Genomic DNA, 22,059 nt, shown 5'->3' with positions numbered 1-22,059 from the left:
GTTTACATGTTTTCATACAATTTGTTACTTGAGTGTTGATTATTATTATATCTAAAAATAAATAGCAACTGAATTTAGGCTAAAAGTCTAGGCTCTGTTGTTAAGCTTTAATGTTATAGTAATGTGCAAGTAAGGGCTCCTATATAGTTTACAGCATTAGCAGATAATTTTTTTTATCCTTGCGAAACGTTTACGTGTAATTGAATTAATTTAAAGACAAGGACACAATTTGTTAATTAAAGCACTGTTTAAAAAAAAAAAAGAAGCAATTTTAGCTTTCTAAACCCCCCACTCCACCTAAATGAACCGAACCGAACCGAGACGTCAAAACCGTGGGACGTACCGAACCGTCAGTTTTGTGTATCGTTACACCCCTAATGTTAACCAGCTGTTATTTTTAACAAAGAGAAAAATAAAAAATATATACTTGCTTCAAAGGAAAAATAGTGATCTAGAGGAATTAAATTTGTTTTTCAATAACATATTTGTTTTTTGTAAATATTAAACATTTATAAAAATGTGTTTTCCTACCTGGAAGATTCCTAGAAGATTGTGTTTGAAATTCTCGTGGTTCCTGTGAGTCTGAACGTCTGAGTCTAATATCTCATATTGAAGCCTGTAATCAAATAAATAAAATAAATACTGATTTTCCAGGAAAAATATCACAGAAAGAGAAATAAGCATTTGCTGTGAATACTCTAATAAATATTTGATCGGATTTATGATAAATATTTGATCTAAAAATGTTTCATGATTGGTATTCACTGATACAACTTTTAAACACAGTCAACGTGTGACAAAAAATTAGAAACACACAAAATACCTTTTATTAGATGATGGTGTTTTCTCACTGAAGTTTGGTGGATGTCCATCTTTAGACCGATCACTCTTCAGAGACACAGAGCTGGACACATGTGAGCCTGATCTTACACTGATGACACAAAGAACAGAGAGAAAACACTTTACTACAGGAGATACTTTAGTCTCACTTGAAAAGATTTAATATTGCAAATAGTAATTAAATGCAGTATAGCTGTGCATTTGTCCATTTATGACTACAGTTTGATGGATAAATATATACATGTTTAGTTTCATGATCTATTTTCCATAGTGAATTTGTGTCTCCTTGTGGCTGCCTGTGTAATTGTGTTACTGAATGAGTTTCATAAGGTTCCCAGGACCTTTGAGTTTTATTGAGACTTATAGTTTTATTCAGTCAAGTTCAATCATATACACCACTGTAGAAAAATAATACAACCCTATAATGTAATGTAAACACACAAAATACCTTTTATTAGATGATGGTGTTTTCTCACTGAAGTTTGGTGGATGTCCATCTTTAGACCGATCACTCTTCAGAGACACAGAGCTGGACACATGTGAGCCTGATCTTACACTGATGACACAAAGAACAGAGAGAGAGAGAAAACACTTAAGTAAAGGAGGATCAACTGTGTGTGAAACACATCTGTGTCTTTATCTAATCCTCCACAGAAATACACACACTCACACAATTTACTGTTTTTTAGTTCAAGGTCATTTTATTTACTGGCTCACATTAGTTAAACGATTTCTTTAATATACATGAGAGAGATTAAATATGTTAAAAAATACTTCACTCTAATTTATGAGAACATTTCAAGTTTTTGTTTATTGACAGAAATAGAGAGCAGAAATGTCTGTGTGACACAGTTTTGTTATCATACTTGAATTAAATTAAGTGTATAGTGTAAACTCGCGCTCGATCGGCCCAAAGTCCGGCGTCCGACTAGCGCGGAAGGTCTTAACGTGTTACTGTCCTTTTCTCGAGGCAAAGTATTTTTTGATTAAATGCAATACATTTGAATATTTATTCTCTCGTTCTTTCATCTGACTCCATAAATGAAAAGGTTTTAATGATATCTGTGGATCATTAATTGTGAGTGTTTGACTATTCCTTTCAACTCTTTAGTAAAATAATGTCAAAGTCAGTTAGGATAATCAAATGTAACAATTTATTATGTCAGGTAAATGTATCATGCCAATTTCATAATCATTTCGAAGATAATCGATACAAAACATCAAATTCTCTGGAATAAAGAAAAGATGCAAACCCAACATTAAGAAATAGACATGAGGCTGAGAGATCTCTCTCTCTCTTACTCTCTCTCTCAGCCTCACGGGCGAATCTGAGTTACAGAAAAGGCCCCGAACTCTCTGCTGCATTTCCTTATATAGACAAGCCGTTCACTTGGAAACGTGCTAACAATAGAAATTTGCATTCAGAGGTAGCACCTCTTGTGACCATTTGCTTGAGAGACCACCTTCCTTTTTGTGTCAGTTATCCATAAACTCTTAAAAACCTTATTACCTTTTGTTTTACTTATTCTGAAATGAGACATCTATCCCAGTCGCACTGTGACATTTTAAATGGTACCAAACATGAAAATACTCTGTGATAATCATTCACATTAAACTATACATTTTCTTGGGTGAATTCAGGTGATCATCTGAGCCTGAGAGAGAGGGGGTGAGGGGAGAGGGAAAGAGATGTAGATTAAGATGACTCGGAGGTGAGACTTTCGTCTCGATGGTGCACGAGGGCCAGTTCAAATGGTAATCTCCAGAGAGGTCCTTTTGTCCTCTCAGGGTCTGGTCACCCCCGAAACAGACTGTCCGGCATCTTGTAATTTCTCAATTCCTGCAATAGTTATTTACTAATGTCTGTCAATAATTGTATGATCTAAAATCTAAAGTCATTTATTTGGATTAATTCAGCATCTAGAAGGTTATTAACAAATTATTAACTGTGATATTTTCTATAGAGCAAACAGGGCTTTATAGACAATGTCAGAGTTCATTTAAGAAGTTATAAACTGAAGTTGTGTAAAGCATGTGCAAATATAAAACAATGCTTAAAGTTGTGTTATTGACAGGGAAACACAAAGTCCAGTAGAGTTTAAACTGATGAAAACAGACGCAGTCTTACCTGTGTTTCTCTGAGAGACTCATCTGAGAGAGAGAGTCCTTTCCTCTTTCCTCTGACATACTGCAGCTAAACTGACACTGAAAACTGATCAGCACTGGTTTCTGAAAACACTCAATCCTTCAGCATCACCTGGAAATGACACCATTTTACACAGATGAAGAACATCTTATTTAAGACAATAATGAAGAATGCTGAGTTATCATCAACAACAGCAACAGCAAAAACTATCTATAAAATAAAGTGAGTTACAGACAAATATACTGCCATGTAAAATAACCAAATGGTCTTAATCATTTCTGATTGTTTAGTGAGTTTAACTGACTCTAAATATTAAAGGGGTGATGAACTGAGAAATCAAAATTTCCTTGAGCTTTTGACATATAAGAGATCATCATACTATAATAATATCCTGTAAGTTTCAGAACTGAAAACTACCTTGTTAGTCCAATAAAAGCTTTTATAGACATCAGGCTCAGCAAACGACTCATTTTTCAAAGTGGGGATCTATGACGTCAAAGAGGATAAAACCCCGCCTCCACAAAAGAAGATCAACGCCTACTTCAACACGGCCTGTTTAGCCCCGCCCACCGATTCGCCCAAACATGCTGAATAACATAGGACGACATGATAATTGCTAAACCGGATCGAGCTACTTACAAGCAATAAACATGCTGTTTACTAAATATTGTGCAGCGCCTGTTTGTGGAATAAGACAGTCTGCATAAGCTTCCTTCGGATTCCAGCATGGTTAAACTTTATTAAATCAGTCAATCACAATTTCCCGACACGGATCTGCCAGCAACATGTAAGTAACCATGTGTATTCTAATGTCTGATCTGTGATCAGTGATTTCTGTGTAATTATTCAAGTTCAGATATTTCTCTTAAAATCGTTCAATACTGTTTATGCATCAGTGACTAGGGTTGGGCGATGTCCCCTAAATTGGCAGTTGACGATGTTTACAGTAAAACATCGCAATGGACGATGATATCGTCGTGGGGGGGGTTATACTATATGCTTGTCCGTGTTGCACTCGGAGCGCGGAGCACAGCATCCTGTCAGTACAATTCAGGTCTCTTTCGCGACTTATCGCGCTTTTAATATTTCTTTTCAATAAAGCACATCCTGCTCTTTTCTTTCTCATTCATTCATGTTTTATTATTAATAACTTTAAACAGAATCGTCAACTGAAATCTGCGCAGATTATCAACAATACGACACATTTATAGGACATAAAGGGTCTCTGCGGCAAAAGTGAAAGTACCAGCGGCCAGCGGGTGAAATGTTTCGAAATGTCTCTTTGCACAGCAAAGCACCCGTTTCAATAAAAGGATATATTCAAGTTTATATAGCCTACTTTTACATTTTCGCTGCTGTTCTAAAATGATTTTCGCCATCACCTTAAACAAGCAGCGGCTGCTTGAATCCCAGTGCAGGAGCTGTTAGGTTACCACAGAAACGTAAGCGGTTAGTTGATTGCTGTGGTGACTCGTGACCAAGGGTGCAGGGATTTGTATTATTTTAAAGTACCCCCGGACGCCGCCATTGGCTAACGGAACCCCACCTGCAGTTAGCATCCCATTGACTCCCATTCATTTTGGCGTCACTTTGACAGCGAATAACTTCACATCTGAGGCGTTTAAAGACTCCATTTGTCCATTATTTATTTCTAAAGAAACACGACAATGTATAAAATGCTCCATTACCTTGTATCTTACGTTATGGCCCTGTAGAAGCAGTTTTTGTAAAAGTAGGCTAACGATTGCGTCACAGCCACGCGACTCTCTGTCGCACAGTAGAGAATTACCGTATGGACAGGAGGAGAAGCTCGCGGGCAATCGGGGGGACGTCGAGGCAAAATGACAAAGTAATTAATCAGAACACCTACAAAAAGTTTCTCCTGCTCCAAGATCATGGACAGCTCCTACTCACACTCTCCGTCTCTGCGAGTTTCGGAAGGTAATGATTCAGATTGATCTTGGCACAGCTACTAGAAGACAGACGGTTTGCTCACGTCACATCTACGTCGTCGAGCTCAGTTTGAGTCTGCGCAGTACGCTGGACCCCCAGGAAGTAAGATTTTCTAATTGGCTTCACTTTGTCTCCGTTGAATCCAATGGGGTCGCTGTGTCCATTTCTTTTACTGTCTATGCTCGTGACACTCACGAACAGCACTGAACACGCACGTCTTAATTTTTTTATCGTTCGTTGGTAAAGGGTGAGAGACCTTGCGAGCCACATGATTTTTGCCTAAGAGCCAGGTTCCCAACCACTGGTGTACACACGAACACGAACTGTAGTGAGACTGGGCTGGTCTCACAGGTTGGGGGCGTGGCATCACGATGGTGGCTCACCACCCTATCAGTGACTAAACGATCAACTTCACATAATTTCTCGTAGTATTATGAAAATAATCTTTTTTAAACTGTTATTAAATTATATACAGAAAGCGATCAAAGAACAATCCCTTTCCAATCGCCCAAGCTGTCAATCAAACAGTACAGCGCGAGCCGCGAGAGCTTATCTGGACACTTACCAAACTCTAGTCGTGATGAAATAATGACACTGTTACACTACACAACGAAGCTCTTACTGTGTATTCACATCGTGTTTGCATTGTGATTTGGTGTAAGCATTTGTGAGAGTGCAAAAATTGCGTTGCAATGATCAGATCTTTATTCACGCGATCAACAGACTGTCATCTGCTCAGTCAGTGCTCATCATGCTGCAACCTTTCATGTGATGGAATAGATTTAAATATAATGCTTTAAACGATACTTTTCACGATTTGTTAATCTCGATAGCTGCAATAGTAAAAACGTAGCCTAGTAAAAGTTTTCGAGAGAGTGCATGTAATACTAGCTATTTCATATGCAAGCATGTCAGCCAATCACAGCAGTCTCACAGCAGACACCCCCCTTAAAACAGAGCGTTCAAATCTGAGGCTGAAATCAGGCTTGGAAAAATGGCATTTATTTATAAATTATGACAATTTTTGATGTAAAAATCATACTAACATTATAAGGGCACCCCAGGCAACATTATAAAATAATAAAACAATCCAGTTCATGACCCCTTTAAAGGAACACGCCGACTTTTTGGGACTTTAGCTTATTCACCGTATCCCCCAGAGTTAGATAAGTCCATACATACCATTTTCATCTCCGTGCGTGCTGTAACTCTGTCTGACGCACTCACCGCTAGCCTAGCTTAGCACAAAGACTGGAGGTAAATGGCTCCAGCTAGCATACTGCCTAGAGCCCTGCACGGGGCAAAACATCCAGCCCTAACCGAGACCTGGCCCGTGGTGTTCAAGCCCTAATCTAGACCCAGCCCGAAAACGTCTGCAATTTTTCAGCCCCAACCCGAGCCGAGACCAACATCAATATCACTTTAAGCTCTCTCTGACGCGCGCTGTCTCTGCTAGACGCACACACATACACATGCTACAAGGTAAAATTTTATTATAGGCCTCAAACATAACTACCACGACCGACAATCATGCCCACAAATATTAATACAGACTGTCCATTACAGAGAAGCATAAGCATGCAGTAGAGAATATTAGCCAAATGTGATCCAGCAGTAAATAAAGATTTATGGCCTACCTTTTGTTGATGCCAAGTAACTTTACTGAAGAACAACGTTTCAAAGAACTCTTCGCCAACTGGCTAACGTTAAATAAAAATAAAAATATAATAAAGAAAAAAAAAATCTGTTGAACTGAGTATATAGGCTCATTCACTGTTTATTTGCGAGTGTTGTGAAGAAAAAGAATCGCATCCACTGTTGAAGGCTTCAGGCTCGGTAATCAAATCAAAACTCTTTCAAAATGCAGCTTTTCCTGAAGTATTGGGAACGTTTAGTAATTCCCCACACCCCAACTTCTCCCTGATGCTCTGCATGGTCAGCTGTCACCTAATGCATTGCACACGCGTCGCGTTACTTGCATGATCGCAAAAAAAAAATTGACCGACTGCTCCCAATAAGTGACAAAATATCGACAACATTTTCCTATTGACATGTTGTGATTTGTATAGTCACAGTGTGTACAAATAACATGGTCACATATTCTCAGAAGGCGAAGCACTGCTACTCTGGCGGAGTGATGTGCTCGCAGCGCCTGAGAAGCCCTGTGGTGAGGAGCAGAGAGTTCCTCAGAGTTGGAGTAAATCCCTCCGCAGAAGTAGCAGTGCTTCGTCTTCTGAGAATATAGTTCCCAGTATGTATACAGTTAGAAGATGGCTGTGTCTCGTGTGACCTTGTTATTCGTACACGCTGACTATACACATCACAACATGTAAATAGGAAAATGTTGGCGTTATTTTGTTACTTATTGGGAGCAGTATGCTAGCTGGAGCCGTTTACCTCCAGTATTTGTGCTAAGCTAGGCTAGCGGTGAGTGCGTCAGACAGAGTTACAGCACGCACGGAGATGAGAAAGGTATGTATGGACTTATCTAACTCTGGGGGATACGGTGAATAAGCTAAAGTCCCAAAAAGTCGGCGTGTTCCTTTAATTCATTGGGGAAAAGCAATTGTGTTTAAAACTTTGAGTGGGAAAACTGAAGCTGATTTGTAATATTCTCTATTACAGTTTTATATCATTTTACAATCATATTTACCCAATCTTTATTAATTGTTGAATCGCTTGTCATTTAATACTTCAAGTTCACAATTATGAATTATTTCATTACTTTCAAATGATCCTAAAATAACTGATTGAGTAAAAGTAACCTGAATTATAATAGACATACTGTATAACTACTAATCATAATTGCTATATGAACCGAAATATTCAGTTTAATAACAGCAGATTGTTGTTCATTGACGTTAGTCTTCATCTGTCTGTCTACTGTAAATGTCTGCTTCAAAAATACTTTCGATTTCACATCACAAAAACAACAGCCTAAAACTGAAGAGGAAACGGGAGAAAACTTTGAAAAACATGTTTGTTTTCAATAACCCTTTCTCACTAAAACTTTTTGTGTTTTAACTTCAAAAGATTGTAATTTCTGTTCGGAGTAGCAGAAGAAAAGCCTCCTGTAACTTAACATTTAAATCACGCTTAATATACAATATGAAGTTCCTAATAATTACAAATGACTTTAATGGAGAATGTATTAAACTTACTTGCAGTCTTGTCCACTAAGAAGAGAGTTTATCAGTATTTTAAACTCAGTAACGCTTGTTGTCAGTCCGCGCGCGTCGTTCTCAGAATCTCTTGCTGGTCTCGATGGATTGTGGATTAAACACAGAAATGGCCGCGAGTGTTATTAGATTTGGAGGCATTGTGCTAAACTGACATCTGTAGAAATGTTTTCTGGATCATAGATCAGATCAAAACCAGTGAGCAACAGGTTTGGGTATCAGGGGTCTCATGTATAAAACTGTGCGGGTCCTTACTAAAAGTGTACGTGCGCCAGAAAAACAAAAATGGCGCATGCCAAAAAATATTATACTTACAAATAATAAGCCAGAACCTGCGCAAGATTCCTTTTATAAATCCCAGTCAGCGGAAAATTGCGCCACATGCGTCTCCACCCCGAAATAAACATGGAGCTTACAATGGCTAGTGTGATATTATATTTGAAATTAGTGAAATTATAGCTGTATTATCTTTCTGTTTATGTATAATTTTCTAAAAGCGACCAAAACGACATTTAACTCCAGAAGCTCACCATCGTTTCGCCAAACTGCTCCGTCTCTAAAATGTGGGTCACAATTTGCGTGCAGGTGCGCAAATTTTCCCGTCAAGTTTGTTTTTATAAATCACATCAAATGCGTCGGAAGTGTCGTCCGCCTCTCTCAGGGCCTGTTCTGTGCGACGCAACGGTGATAAACGAGGCCCAGATGCTGTTACTTTCGTTTTCCTCTTCTTCGTGTGTTTTACAGGAGGGTTTGGAACAGCTGAACAGTTGCACACCGACACCTACTACACTGGAGCGGGATATTATACCACATATATCTCTAAATCCTGTTTAAAACCTCTTAAATAGACATTTCAACAGTGCATCTGTTATATTCCCTGTTTCTGGACTATTATCTAAGATGCTGGATATTGTAAATGACTCACATCCTGAGGTTTGTGTTATACATTCAGTCCTTTTGTTTTGTATTAGGACACAAATGATTCATGATACAAAAATAGAGCTGGATATGGCCAAAAATATCATTATAATTTGTTTGTTCACAATTAAACTCTAATTTAGGGCCCAACATTATATATATTTTTTTTCCTAAAGTGTGTTTTTTATTATATTTTTCTGGATTCTATGTTTTATGATTTAATGCAAATGTATCATCAAATATGGTGTCTTTTGAAATGAATTCAAACTTTCTTTTTATTTTCTTTTTCTTTTTCTTTTTTCTTTTTTTCTTTTTTTTATTTTTATTTTTTTAAATTTTTAAATTTATTAGAATATGCAAGATGTACATAAGTTGGGATCACAAACAGGGAAAACAAATAAACAGAGATAGAGAAAAAAAAAAATATATATATATATATATATATATATATATATATATATATATATATATATATATATATATATATATATATATGCAAATAAACATACATACATAAACATGTATAAGTCAATATATGAAAACAAATAACAGATATAAATAAAACAAATATAAAGAAATCAATCAGTGGTAAGGAGTGACTACTAAAAATACTATAACATCTACTACTACAACTACTACTTCAACAACCACTACAACTACTACAAACTTTCTTTTAAGATGTAATCAGTTTCAGTGTGTGTTTGACAGTAGTTTTTCTCAGGTGAAACGGGGTGACTCTGACTCTGAAGAGCAGCTCTGGAGATAAAGATCATGTTGTCCTCATACAGTGAGACTGTGTGTGTGTGTGTGTGTGTGTGTGTTTACTTATGTCCCTTTTGGGTACATTCACAAGGATACACACCAGTAAACTGAGGACCACTTCAAAAATTGAGGACATTTTATATGTCTTCATTTGTTTGACTATATAATGGCATTCAGCATGCTCTAAAATGGTGGCCAGGCTTAAAATCTCACTTGTCCCAAAAAATCACTTTTAAGTGATTTGTGTACCTGAAGTGTGTATGCCCCCCACCAACTAAAGTGTGTATAACACAGCGCCCTCTAGGAGTACTGCACTTCCGGAAAAGATACACACTTTGGGGATTCTGACCAATCAGAGCGCAGTAAGCTACTACGAGAGCGGGACTTGATGAACTGACAAATCAGATGCCAACACGTCATCAACAAACATGGCAGAGGCAAAAACAATAATGATTAAATGAATTAATTAACAGATAATCCCCATGAATTATAGATAAATTCCCAATAATTAGTATTTCAATAAAAATAGACTAATTTGCCCTGAGCAGGAGCTCTCCCGATTTATATGAGCATGTTTTTAAACTTTAATCCAGTTTTGCCCTCGCATCAGTCTGCTCTGTGTGTGTGTAGTATATAGTGCCGCGCACATATACTGATGTTAAATAGTACCCGCTTAGAGGCGGAGTGATATGGTTATGAGTCCTGTTGTTGTTGTAGCCTGTTGCCTGTTGCTGGAGCTGCCGCTATTAAAAGAGCAAACAACTTACCCTGTGTCATCCTTCCATTCACCATGATGCACGTTATAATATGGTAGCAAACAGAAACTACTACATGGTGTCAGAAGCTGGTTCAGTTTGCCGTTGTTTTTTTTTTTGCCGAAGTTAGGTACGGACTTTTGCTAACAGCTAAGCTAGCGTGAGCGAGCAGGCAGCTACGCTCGGGAGCGGAAAAGAGATGGAGCAGTTCAAACTACTGTCCCCGCTGGTGCTAACAGGCAATATATGCGAAAACTGGAGAAGATGGGAACAACGCTTTCAAATGTACATGACTGCAAGTGGTGCTGAAGGAAAGGAAGCTAAAGAACAGGTAGCCATCTTATCGCATGCACTCGGAGAAGACGCTCTCGAAGTATACAACACATCTGACGTTGTACAAGCGGATGAAGCAGAGCTAACAGTGGATGATATTTTATATGCATTCAAAACATATTGCCAGCCAAAGAAAAACACGGTGTTTGAAAGACATCAGTTTTGGGCTCATCCCATGGCAGAGTCAGTCACCATTGAGAAATATGTGACTGAGTTGAGACAGAAAAGCAAGCACTGTGAATTTGGTGCATCAGAAAAAGACATGGTCAGAGACAAGATTGTGTTCAGTTTGAATGATCCACGGCTCAAAGAAAGGCTGTTAAGAGAGTCAGATCTTAGTTAGATCTAGAGAGAGCGATTGACATCTGCAGAGCAGCGGAGACGGCCAAAGTGCAAATACAAGCAATGAATAAGACAACACAAGAAAGAGTGATACATGCAGTGAACAAGACCAAAGGCAAAGACTACCAACATTGGAAACAAGGAAGAAAACTACAAGTCCAGAGTGACAGCAAGAAAATAAAGGATCAAGTGTGCAGGAAATGTGGAAAGACACATCAACCAAGGCTTTGCCCAGCATTTGGAATCTCGTGCCGAAAGTGTGGTAAGCTCAATCACTACGCAAAGATGTGTGAGTCTACAAAAGCAACACATAAGATGAAAATGCATGATTTGAGCCCAGAAATAGACACACTTTTCATTGGGACAGTGAACTTTGACCACATAAGCACTAAAAGAGACAATTCCTGGTATGCAGACATAAATGCTGGAGACATATCTGTTAAGTTTAAGTTAGACACAGGGGCAGAAACAAATGTACTACCGCAGGCTGTGTACAAAACATTAGAGAACAGAAGAAAAGCCAGGCGTGAAAAACAAATAAACTTGCAACTGAAACCGACAAAGACTGTGTTGGTGGCGTACGTACAGCTGAAACCAGAAGGGACAATCTCACTGGAGTGCTCCACTGCCCAAACCAAATCCAAACTGCATGTTCTACGTGTCGAACCACTCAGACACAGCTATCCTAGTCAAGGATGCATGTGAAGCATTAGGTCTGATAAAAAGGATGGACATTGACACGCTCGCAGTCAAGTTCCCAACTACAAAAGAGGAGCTGCTTAAGCAACATGCAAGTGTCTTTGAAGGACTTGGTGAGTTCTCAGGTGAACATCACATCCACATTGACCCTACAGTCACTCCTGTCATACATGGCTGCAGGAAAGTACCACTGGCAGTTCTAGATAGACTGAGAGACACACTTGATAACCTGTTAAAATCAGATGTTATTGAACAAGTAACTGAGCCGACAACATGGGTCAATAGCCTTGTAGTCACTGAAAAGAAAGACAAGAAGAAGCTGAGGGTTTGCCTAGACCCTACAGACTATTTTGAGACAGCATTACTCAGTTCCCACAGCAGATGAGGTGTTGTGCAAACTTGCTGGTAAGAAAATCTTCACAGTGCTGGATGAGAAGGACGGCTAATGGCAAATAAAGCTGGACAAGGAGTCGTCGCTACTGTGCACTTTCAATACGCCATGGGGGCGCTATAGGTTTAAGCTCCTACCATTTGGGATCAAGTCGGCGAGTGAAGTTTTTCAGCAGCGCAACTTTGAAACATTTGGGGACATCACAGGTGTTCACATAATTGCTGATGACATGATTATCGCTGCATCCACAAAAAAGGAAATACTGCAAAAAGTGATGACTAGAGCAAAGGAGGCTAACGTCAAATTCAACAAAGAGAAGATCCAATACAAGGTGAACAGTGTCAAATACATGGGTCATGTTGTGACCTTTGAGGGCGTTAAAGTGGACAATGCAAAAGTTGAGGCAATAGTTGACATGCCTTCACCCACAGACAGACCTGCACTGCAAAGCATGCTTGGGATGATCAAGTATCTCTCACAGTACATACCTGGAGAAGCAACAGCCACAGCGCCATTGAGACAACTGCTGAGAAAGGACAGTGTATGGCAATGGCAACACGAACATGAGGAAGCTGTAAAGAACCTAAAGAATGCGCTCATAACAGCACCCGTTCTCAAATTCTTTGACCCAAAGAAAGCTGTTGTGATACAAGCAGATGCATCCAAGGACAGTTTAGGCGCATGTCTAAGCAAGATGGACATCCTATCGCCTATGCATCCAGAGCTCTAACAGACACAGAAAAAAACTATGCACAGATAGAGAAGGAGCTTCTGGCTATCGTGTTTTCAGTCAAGCGCTTTCATCAGTACGCCTATGGAGTCAAGGTTAATGTGCAGACGGATCACAAACCTTTGGAAACAATCTTGAGAAAGCCACTGGGAACAGCTCCGTCCAGACCACAGCGGATGCTACTTCAGCTGCAGCGCTACGACCTGAATGTAATCTACACGCCAGGTAAAGAGTTACTGATCGCAGACACACTCTCGCGAGCAACTACACAAGAGCAACAGAGACAGTAGGCTTGTTTGAGATGCGCCTTGCCTCGCCTGAAATGTAGTCGAGAGTAGGCGCTGCAGTGAGAGGAGGAGTGAAAAAAGTGCAGGCAAGCCGGACAGTTCTCTCTTCTCATAGTGGATCTGACACCTGCGAGATCAAAGATGGATATCGCGGGATTGACGCTCGTGCACAATGTTGCTAATAAACTGGATGTAATTCAAGTTCTGTTGCTTTTATATGAAAATAAATAAATTGAACAAGACACCCAAAGTACTTGTTATTTAATTCCATTCCAAATACATTTATCAATCATTTTTTCTTTAATTCAGACATAGGCCTATGTGTTTTTATTCATTTTATTTTATTTATAAAAATTAAATTGCATAACCCAAAGAGATTGCACTGTCAGATAGTTTGGGAATATTGACACATAACATATACACATAAAACATGATATCAGAGTTTTAAAATCAAACATTTTAAAAGAGATCAATACATCACGGTTGTTTAAACCAATGAGCATTAAGCTGTGTCGTTTTCAAGTCGTTTCCCATCATGCTTTTGATCAGCGCAGTCGGTGGAGAGCAACTGCGCTCGACTGCAGAATCCGACATGTGCGACTTGCGATCGCGAGAGTTTTTTGACATACGTCAGCATGACATCAGAGCAAGGCGGACCGCACTCGGACACATTTCTAACCGGCATGCATCTCGCGCTGATCACCGGTGATCAGTTCTGCGCAGATTTTGCTCATCTCAAACAAGCCTAATGTTATTAAGGACACCTAATACTACAAAAAACAGCTGCAAAACCTTTTGTTAGAATTTTTTTAGGGTTTGGTGTTTTTTTTCCATATATGCAGCCGCCTATAGTGTGACATTTTTGACGAAAAAGTATGCTCTTGAGCCAACAGAGGCCCTGAGCCCAGAGACTCTGGCACAATTAAAGTCTGAGACACAAAAGGACATCATATTGCAAACATTGCTAAACATTCACAGGCATGGCTGGCCACAGCACAGGAAACAAGTTGACAAAAAGGTGATACAGTACTGGCCTATTAGGCACACAGTGTCGATAAGAGATGGAATAATGTTTGCAGGTGGCAGAATTATTCTACCGAGCAAAATGAGGTCAGACATGTTACTGAGGCTGAATGTGGCACACCAAGGTATGCAGCGCACCAAAGCTCTGGCAGGAGTACACTGGTATTGGCCATGTATGACAAGAGACATAGAAAAAAAATGGTTGAGTCATGTCCAACTTGCCAGCAGTTCCAACCTCGCCACCAGAGGGAGCCGATGATCTCTCATGAAACCCCAGAGCTTCCTTGGCTGAAAGTAGGAGCTGACATATTTGAAATCAGTGGTCAGTCATTTTTTATGGTTGTGGATTATTTCTCCAAATACCCGGAAGTACTAAACATCAGAGACAAGACGGCACACACAGTCATTAACAAGATGAAGTCGGTATTTGCCAGAGTGGGAATACCTAAAGAGATTGTGTGCGACCATGTGCCTTTTGCAAGCCAAGAAATGAGAAAGTTTGCCACAGCACGGGGAATTAAGCTCACTCATTCCAGCCTTGGCTATGCGCAGTCAAATGGCCTGGCCGAGAGAACTGTGAAGACTGTTAAATACCTGTTAAAGAAGGCCAAACAAACCAACACTGACCCGTTTCTGGCACTTCTAACTCTGAGGAACACACCTATCACAGGAATGGACTATTCTCCAGCACAACTGCTTATGGGCAGGGTCCTGAGAAGCACTTTACCCAGCTCAAGCACAGTGCTGCAACCTGCAGTGCCAACTAATGCACATTCTACTCTTCAGGACCTCCAGCGAATACAGCGCACTCGTTACAACAGAGGCACTAAGAAACTTCCTGCGCTGCCGCCTGGTGGGACTGTTCACATGTAAACTGACCGAGGATGGCGTCCTTCTGTTGTCACGGCGACACGTGCTGAACCACGGTCCTAGTACAGACGGTCCCTGTACCAGCAGTACAGACGCAACAGGAGACACCTAAGGAAGACACCAAGCAAGATTCAGGTGTATACTGAACCGGACAGTCTTGAGGATGAGCAAGACAGCACCCCGGACGCTCCTGCTGACGCTCCTACTGGTGCTGATGAGACTGCATGTGTGGAGCCTTCCTCTTCTCCACAGATGGGTCAAACCAGAAGCGGCCGAGTCATTAGGCCACCAGTGAGATTCAAAGACTATGTGTTAAGCCAGTAAGTGTATACAATATTTGACTAATGTTGTGTTTATAAAAAAAAAAAAAAAAAAAAGGAAATGGTAGATATGCAATGGTATGTTCAGCTTAAATTTAAGGTATCCCTGATTGATACACATTGAAATATTATTTCAGTTTAGCTACATTTTACATCTTCTCTGCTAAAGATAAACTTTTGTTTTATTATAAAAAAGGAGGATGTAGTATAGAGTGCCGCGCACATATACTGATGTTAAATAGAGGCGGAGGGATATGGTTATGAGTCCTGTTGTTGTTGTAGCCTGTTGCCGGAGGCCTATAGCAAACAGAAACTACTACAGTGTGTGTGTGAAGATCGCGCTGCTGCCCCGCCCCCGCATCACCGAGACTATACAGCACGTACAGTAACTTACATAGGAGTTTATTAACCATATAGGAACGAGTTTGAAGCGGGGAAGGGACAGACACATTACGTCATGTGAATTTAAAAAGTAAATATATCCTGCCAAAAGCGGAGGGACAACTGTTTAAATCTGTCAATATGGGTGTGATGATTTATTCATCTGAGTCTGTACAATAAAAATACACAAGCCACAAAAATATTTGAAAACATGCAAAAATCGATTGCTTTTATGAGTGATTTTATTTGTTTTAAGTGTTTTCTCCTACTTTGCACTCTGCCTTTCCCTCTCATATTACAACGCATTCTCATCCTAGGGCGTCATATACTGAAGCTTTTGACATTTCGTCAACATCCGACGCACATGGCACCCTTTAGCGTCAATATGAGACGCACATTATGGGTAGGTTTAGGTCTGGGGTAGGGTTAGGGTTAGACCGCTAGGAGGCGCCTTCTGGCCCATATTTATCTGCGTCTCATATTGACGATATTAAAGGGTGCCATGTGCGTCGGATGTAAGCGTCAGTATATGATGCCTTTCCCTGAGCGGCCGCCGTATGAAGGTATTTTTGGTGCAAAACTACTGAACACATGTGAGAGTGGAATTTGTAGCTGTAGAGCATACCCACACATGTGTATCAATAAAGTCACACACAAGTCACAGAGAATTTTTTTTTAGGAGTTGTAAACTTGTAGATTTTTTTTCCTCTCCTACAAACACAACACAACAGTTACACCTTCACACATTCTTCACTGCAGGTGCACAAATCCTATTCTACGAATCACACATGAAGAAACTCATACGCTCACATTTTTTGTACAGTTGCTGCAGTGAATATGGTGCAAAACGCATTCACACACCCGTATCAAAAATGTGAAGTCACGGACAAATTTTGCACACCCGCAAATTAATATGTGAATCCATACAATGAGAGTTGCACACTTGTAGAACATCTGGTCACAAATGCATTACTTTTCTTGGATAGTTTTCTAACATAATCGCAAGTCCAATTACTACAACTGCTTGAATCTGCTGCTACGAGTCTCAAACGCAGATTTTTCGCCTTCAAATGACAAGTTCCGCGCGCTCTCACTTTTGCACCATATACTCCGTGAAATGTGGAGCAAAAGTGATTTGTGCATCTGTGAGGCAGCGGCAGGCCCTGTTCAGAGAGCAGAGAATTTCGGCCAATCAGAAGAGCTCGTTTGAGCCGTCGGCGCGCGACCGAGAAAGCGGAAAAAAACCGTCACCATCTTCCCGCGCTGGCGATGTGAAGGACCAATAAAGGTATGCTTTTTTCTTATCTTCCCCCTGCAATCATTCACCGTTATACATTTGTTTAAGTAGTTTTAATATGTGCGCTGGTCGTCTAAGTTGGTAATCATTGTTTCTTAGTTGGGTTAGCCTTTATTGTTTCACGAAATGTAAGTTACACTAACGCTAATGCTAGCCTATCTGTACTGTTAAGTTTGCTATTCAATCGTCTCATAATTAAAGATACTCTCATATTAAACGATGTATTCCTTATATTCTCTTCTGCTTTACCTTCTAGAAAAATGACAGAACAGGGTGGGTCTTCGCAGGTCAGTATCATATCACATCAAATGTGTACAGTGTTTTTCTTTCTTTTGGTTTGGTTTGTTTTTGGTGGATGATAACATGTAACGTTATAGGAATACCATAGTAAAGTAAAGGTATTTTATTTGCCCAGTAGGCATAATTAGAAGCTGCAGTGTTAACAGAGCAGGTTAATTAACATTCTATAAAGCCAATGCGATTTAAAGCATGTTTTAAATCCAAAATTACTGCAAATTGGTGTGTTCCATGAAATATAAAATCACTATTTACATAGTTTAATAATAGTTAGTTCACTCCCATGTGCCCTGCAGTGTCCCAAATCAGCTGACCTGCAACAGATGCTTAACCACTTAGAAACAGGCGCTTCCTGCTTCCTTACTTTGTTATTTGATCTTATAGACTCTTGACAATTAAAATGATGTTGGTTTAGGCATCAGAGACAAATCTGTATCTGTCTATATAGTCAAGACTAATATTTACATGATTCCATTTTCCAAGTACGTCTAATTAAATGTAACCCAGACTTCTCTCTAAATGAACAGAAGACAAACATTGAGTCAGCAGTCCGTGTGCTTCTAAACTGCATACAAAGTGAAAGGGAAAGACCTCCGTCACATCAAAACACCACTGCTCAGCCTACTGCTACTGTTCCTACCAGCAGCAGACCTGTAAGACCAGCCACAGTGCGGCATGAGATGCAAAGGTAAGTGATTGTTAGCAAAACTAAATTTAGTTTTTGGCAAAAATAACCACAATTATTGTGGTCAAAAAGAAGATCACTCTTACTTAACACAACTTAGGAAACATTCCAGTAATCACTCAGCCCTGTTGTAAAATAAGAATAGAATGTGTGCTGTCCTGAATTATCTTTATTTATTTATAACCGGAGGTCCCCTGACAGCATCTTTGAGGTTCATTTAGACCATGAACCCATTCATGAGGTTCATGAAACGAAATACTTGGGCATAATTTTGGATAAACACCTGAAGTTTCAAAGTCAAGTAAACCATGTTTGTAGGAAAGTCAAATTAAATCTGAACTGTTTTCGTTTTATTAGAGGAGAGTTGTCACATCATGCTGCTTTATTGTTTATGCATGCATTGGTTTTTTCACATTTGTCATACTGTGTTACAGTATGGTCACAAACATCAGTGTCCACTCTGAAACCAGTTACTTCTCTATATAAACAGGCAATTAAGATATTTGACAAGAAACCAATGAGATGGCATCATTGTGATATCATACAAAAGCACAAGTTTTTTACTTTTGAAAATTTTGTTAATTTTAGTATTTTGAAATTGACTTTTAAATGTTTGAACAACTGTGTGTCACCACTGTTCTCTGGCCTCATGCAGAGGCGTCAGGGCTCTCTTAGACCTTCCACCAGAGCCTCAGTTAGTGGGGATTGTGTGCTCCCAAAGTTTAAAAAATCTTTTGGACAGTCTAGCTTCTCCTTCAGAGGGGCTACACTGTGGAACTCTCTCCCCATTGGATTTAAACTGCAGAACAATATTAAAATCTTTACCAGAGAGCTCAAACAGTGGCTTAAATCGGGCCAAAGTTGTTCCCATGTATAAAATGTGTCTTGTTTTGTTTAACAATGTGTTTTTATCTGTTGTAAAAGCCCCTATGGACAGGTGTTGAAAATTAGCACATGTGCTATAACACTTTAAACAATGCATCTGGTTCGTCCAATGCTATTGCTATGTCCATATTAAATAAATAAAATTAAAAAATAAATAAATAAAAAACTATGGAGCTGTTGAAATCTTGAATCTGATTGGTTGATGAATATTCTAGGTGTGCAATTATTTTTAGGGAAATGCTCAGCTAAAGTAGTTCCAGTCCAGTCAGGTCTTGACCGAATTACAGTTCCATATCACTTGATTTCAATTATTTCAAAGTTCAAACAGACTTAAACAACAACAAAAAAACAAAAGAGAACTGTGTAAGAACTAAACTGAGTGCTTAACTAATTGAGCTTGAACAGTTAAATACACATACCTATGAGTCAAAGTTACATGTATTTTCAAGTAAAATGAGTAATTTATGTCTTAAGTTAACATGAACAATTAAGAAAGCAATGGAGGCTTGGGATGAGATGCATAAGAAATGAGTCTTACACACAAGAGCATTTTAAGGACAAAAACCTGACAAATGTCTTGAAATACAATATCTGAACAATGATTTAAGGTGTGGTAACCGTTGTATAAGTGGAATAATTTACTCCAGTGCAATATTTTGTAATAATCAAAAAATCAGTTACAATGTAACACAATTTTACACAACAACAACTCAACACCGTTTTATATTCATTAAAACATTTTACTTTGATTTTCACTGATTAATAACTATCTATGCCTCCTCCAAGATGTTTCCCATCTTTGTATTCTGGAGGCCAGAAACGAAAAAGAAAGTCAGCGGATACTCCACGTGTATCAGCTATAAGGTTTATGGAACTGCAGTTCTGCCTGCAACCTGAGAACACCGACAAAACCCCAAAGGATGAGGCAGTGCTCTTGCAAGCAGGTCTTGGAAGGAGGACCATAAATATGGCTGAAAATGTGGATCACACAGAGGTTAGCCTTAAAGATAACAAAAAAATCTACTCTGAAGACATAGACATTTTTCAGTTACTGTTTCAAATCATGTGATTTCTGCTGTGGTCGCCATACTGGCAGTCAATTTGTGACATCTGTATACTGTAATGTCTTACAATTGCTTTGATCATGCCACAGAACTGTTTAACTGGTTTACATTTTAAGTGATTTCATTGTCAGTCTGTCTAATCCATACAAGTTGTCATTTATCTTGTCTGATTTATCCCCTGCTCTGTCTGTCACTGCTGTCTTGATTTTGTAGATTGATATCGGCAACAGCTGGACTGTACACCATCTTCCGTACACCAGGAATGACTTAAAGTCTTTCAGTCATTCCTGGTTTATGGAGGTGTATGAAATCAGTCTGATTGTTGCAAATATCACTGTACATAGTAGGGCAGTGACCTGCAGATTGGCGGGTGAACCAAACAACCTTTATTGCAGCTGGTACAGAACAGACAAACTATCAACATCTAACTTTATCTGATAACTGCCATCAGTCATCATTGAACTATTTCACCTCATACAACACACAAAAGCACTGGTCGTAAAGATACCAAATCCTGACTATATGCTATTGATGATATTGATTATATGTTAACTGATGCCACAGTTGTTTCAATTGACTGAAAAGATGGTGGAACTGATATTTTCACAATGACAGCAGTGCAAATTTATTCCAGATAAGCCGAGTGCTGCTGGAAGAATTTCCCAAGATGAGAGATTTGCGTGGTGGTTGGCTGCTTACAAAGGCTTCAGGTGAGGTTTTTTCTCCATTATTACAGAAAACATCCAGACCTGTTTTTTAAGCACAAAATGTTTGTTTGTGTTAAATTTTAATGTATGTCATCTTGAATAATATCATATTCCATCATACAAAGGAAGAAAAGGTCATTTGAATGAGCTACTAAAATTTTTTATGTTTTCAAAGGGGCAGTGGACAAAGAAAAACCACTCCATTGCCCCAGGGCGCTGAAGGGTACACTGCTTAAGTCCTAAAGTCTTCATCAAACAATGGGAAAAATGTAATATACATTGTCCCTCTTCAAGAAAAGATAGATACCACCCCACTCCCATTTGATGCTGCAGAGTTTGAAAGAATGCCAAAAACGCATGCATGACTTGTGGCAAGTTGATTCCTGATAGCCCCTGATACAGTTCCACATCGAGTCCTGTGGAGATAATGTAAGTTGTCTTCTAAATTCTAGTTGTTTTATAAAATAAATATAACACTTCATGTCCTCAGCTATGGTTTGATTGAATCATTGTAGTGTAATTCAGTTTTCAGCTGACAAGTCATTGTTATAAAGAGTTGTTTTTTTGTGTTCTATATTCAAAGAAAGATGAATCTGAAGAGGAAGCAGACCAGACAGTAGACCAGCCAGCAGGACAGGAGTCTGACCTTATTTGTGTGGTAAGCCATCAATGATGTTTCAGGTTAATATTAAAGCTGCAATCCAGAAAAAAATTACACAGACTGATATCACAAACTTAAGTATCTTTTATTCTTCGGTTCATATACCACTGTAGTATTTTCAGTTTCAGGTTTGTTAAATTTATATACCTCTTTATAACCACTTGACCCTTAGGACTCCTGTCCAATTTGTGGAAAGCAGTTTCCTGCAGAGATTGTTGCCTACCATGCAAGTTCATGTGGTGAAAGGTATCGCAAGCATGATGAAAAAAAAAAAAAAAAAAAAACAGTGCCAGTGCTGTTATATCAATCATTTAAATTGATTCACTTAAATTTCCTTCCTGAAAAGGTAAAAAAAGCTTAATTGTAACATCCAGATTTAAACCAACTCATACTGCTCACATTGGCAGACTAATTAAAATAGCCTTATAAGATATAAAATAATTATTTGAATTAGTATGTCTTGCTATTTGTTTAGTATGTTTAATGAAAAGCAAGGAAATCTAGATAAAATTTGTGAATCATGAAAATGTTAAA

General features: G+C 39.0%; 2 protein-coding genes across 2 annotated transcripts in view; one reads left to right on the top strand and one right to left on the bottom strand.

Annotated features, from left to right (window-relative positions):
- LOC311292519 (uncharacterized protein) overlaps window positions 1–22,059 on the bottom strand; it is a 679,077-nt gene that overhangs the window by 604,277 nt on the left and 52,741 nt on the right. The gene's annotated exons all lie outside the window — the stretch shown is intronic.
- Window positions 16,043–21,901, top strand: LOC311292564 (uncharacterized protein). The gene is made up of 6 exons (XM_084412289.1): window positions 16,043–17,513; window positions 18,051–18,211; window positions 19,880–20,087; window positions 20,792–20,867; window positions 21,040–21,293; window positions 21,448–21,901. The coding sequence occupies exons 1-5, from the start codon at window positions 17,487–17,489 to the stop codon at window positions 21,105–21,107; spliced, it is 540 nt and encodes a 179-aa protein (XP_084268415.1). The 5' UTR covers window positions 16,043–17,486; the 3' UTR covers window positions 21,108–21,293; window positions 21,448–21,901.

This window comes from Rutilus rutilus, assembly GCF_951802725.1.
Source record: "Rutilus rutilus genome assembly, chromosome: 6".
Taxonomy (NCBI): Eukaryota; Metazoa; Chordata; class Actinopteri; order Cypriniformes; family Leuciscidae; genus Rutilus; species Rutilus rutilus.
Note: the sequence above shows the minus strand (reverse complement) of the source record. Positions and strands in the feature narration are given on the sequence as shown.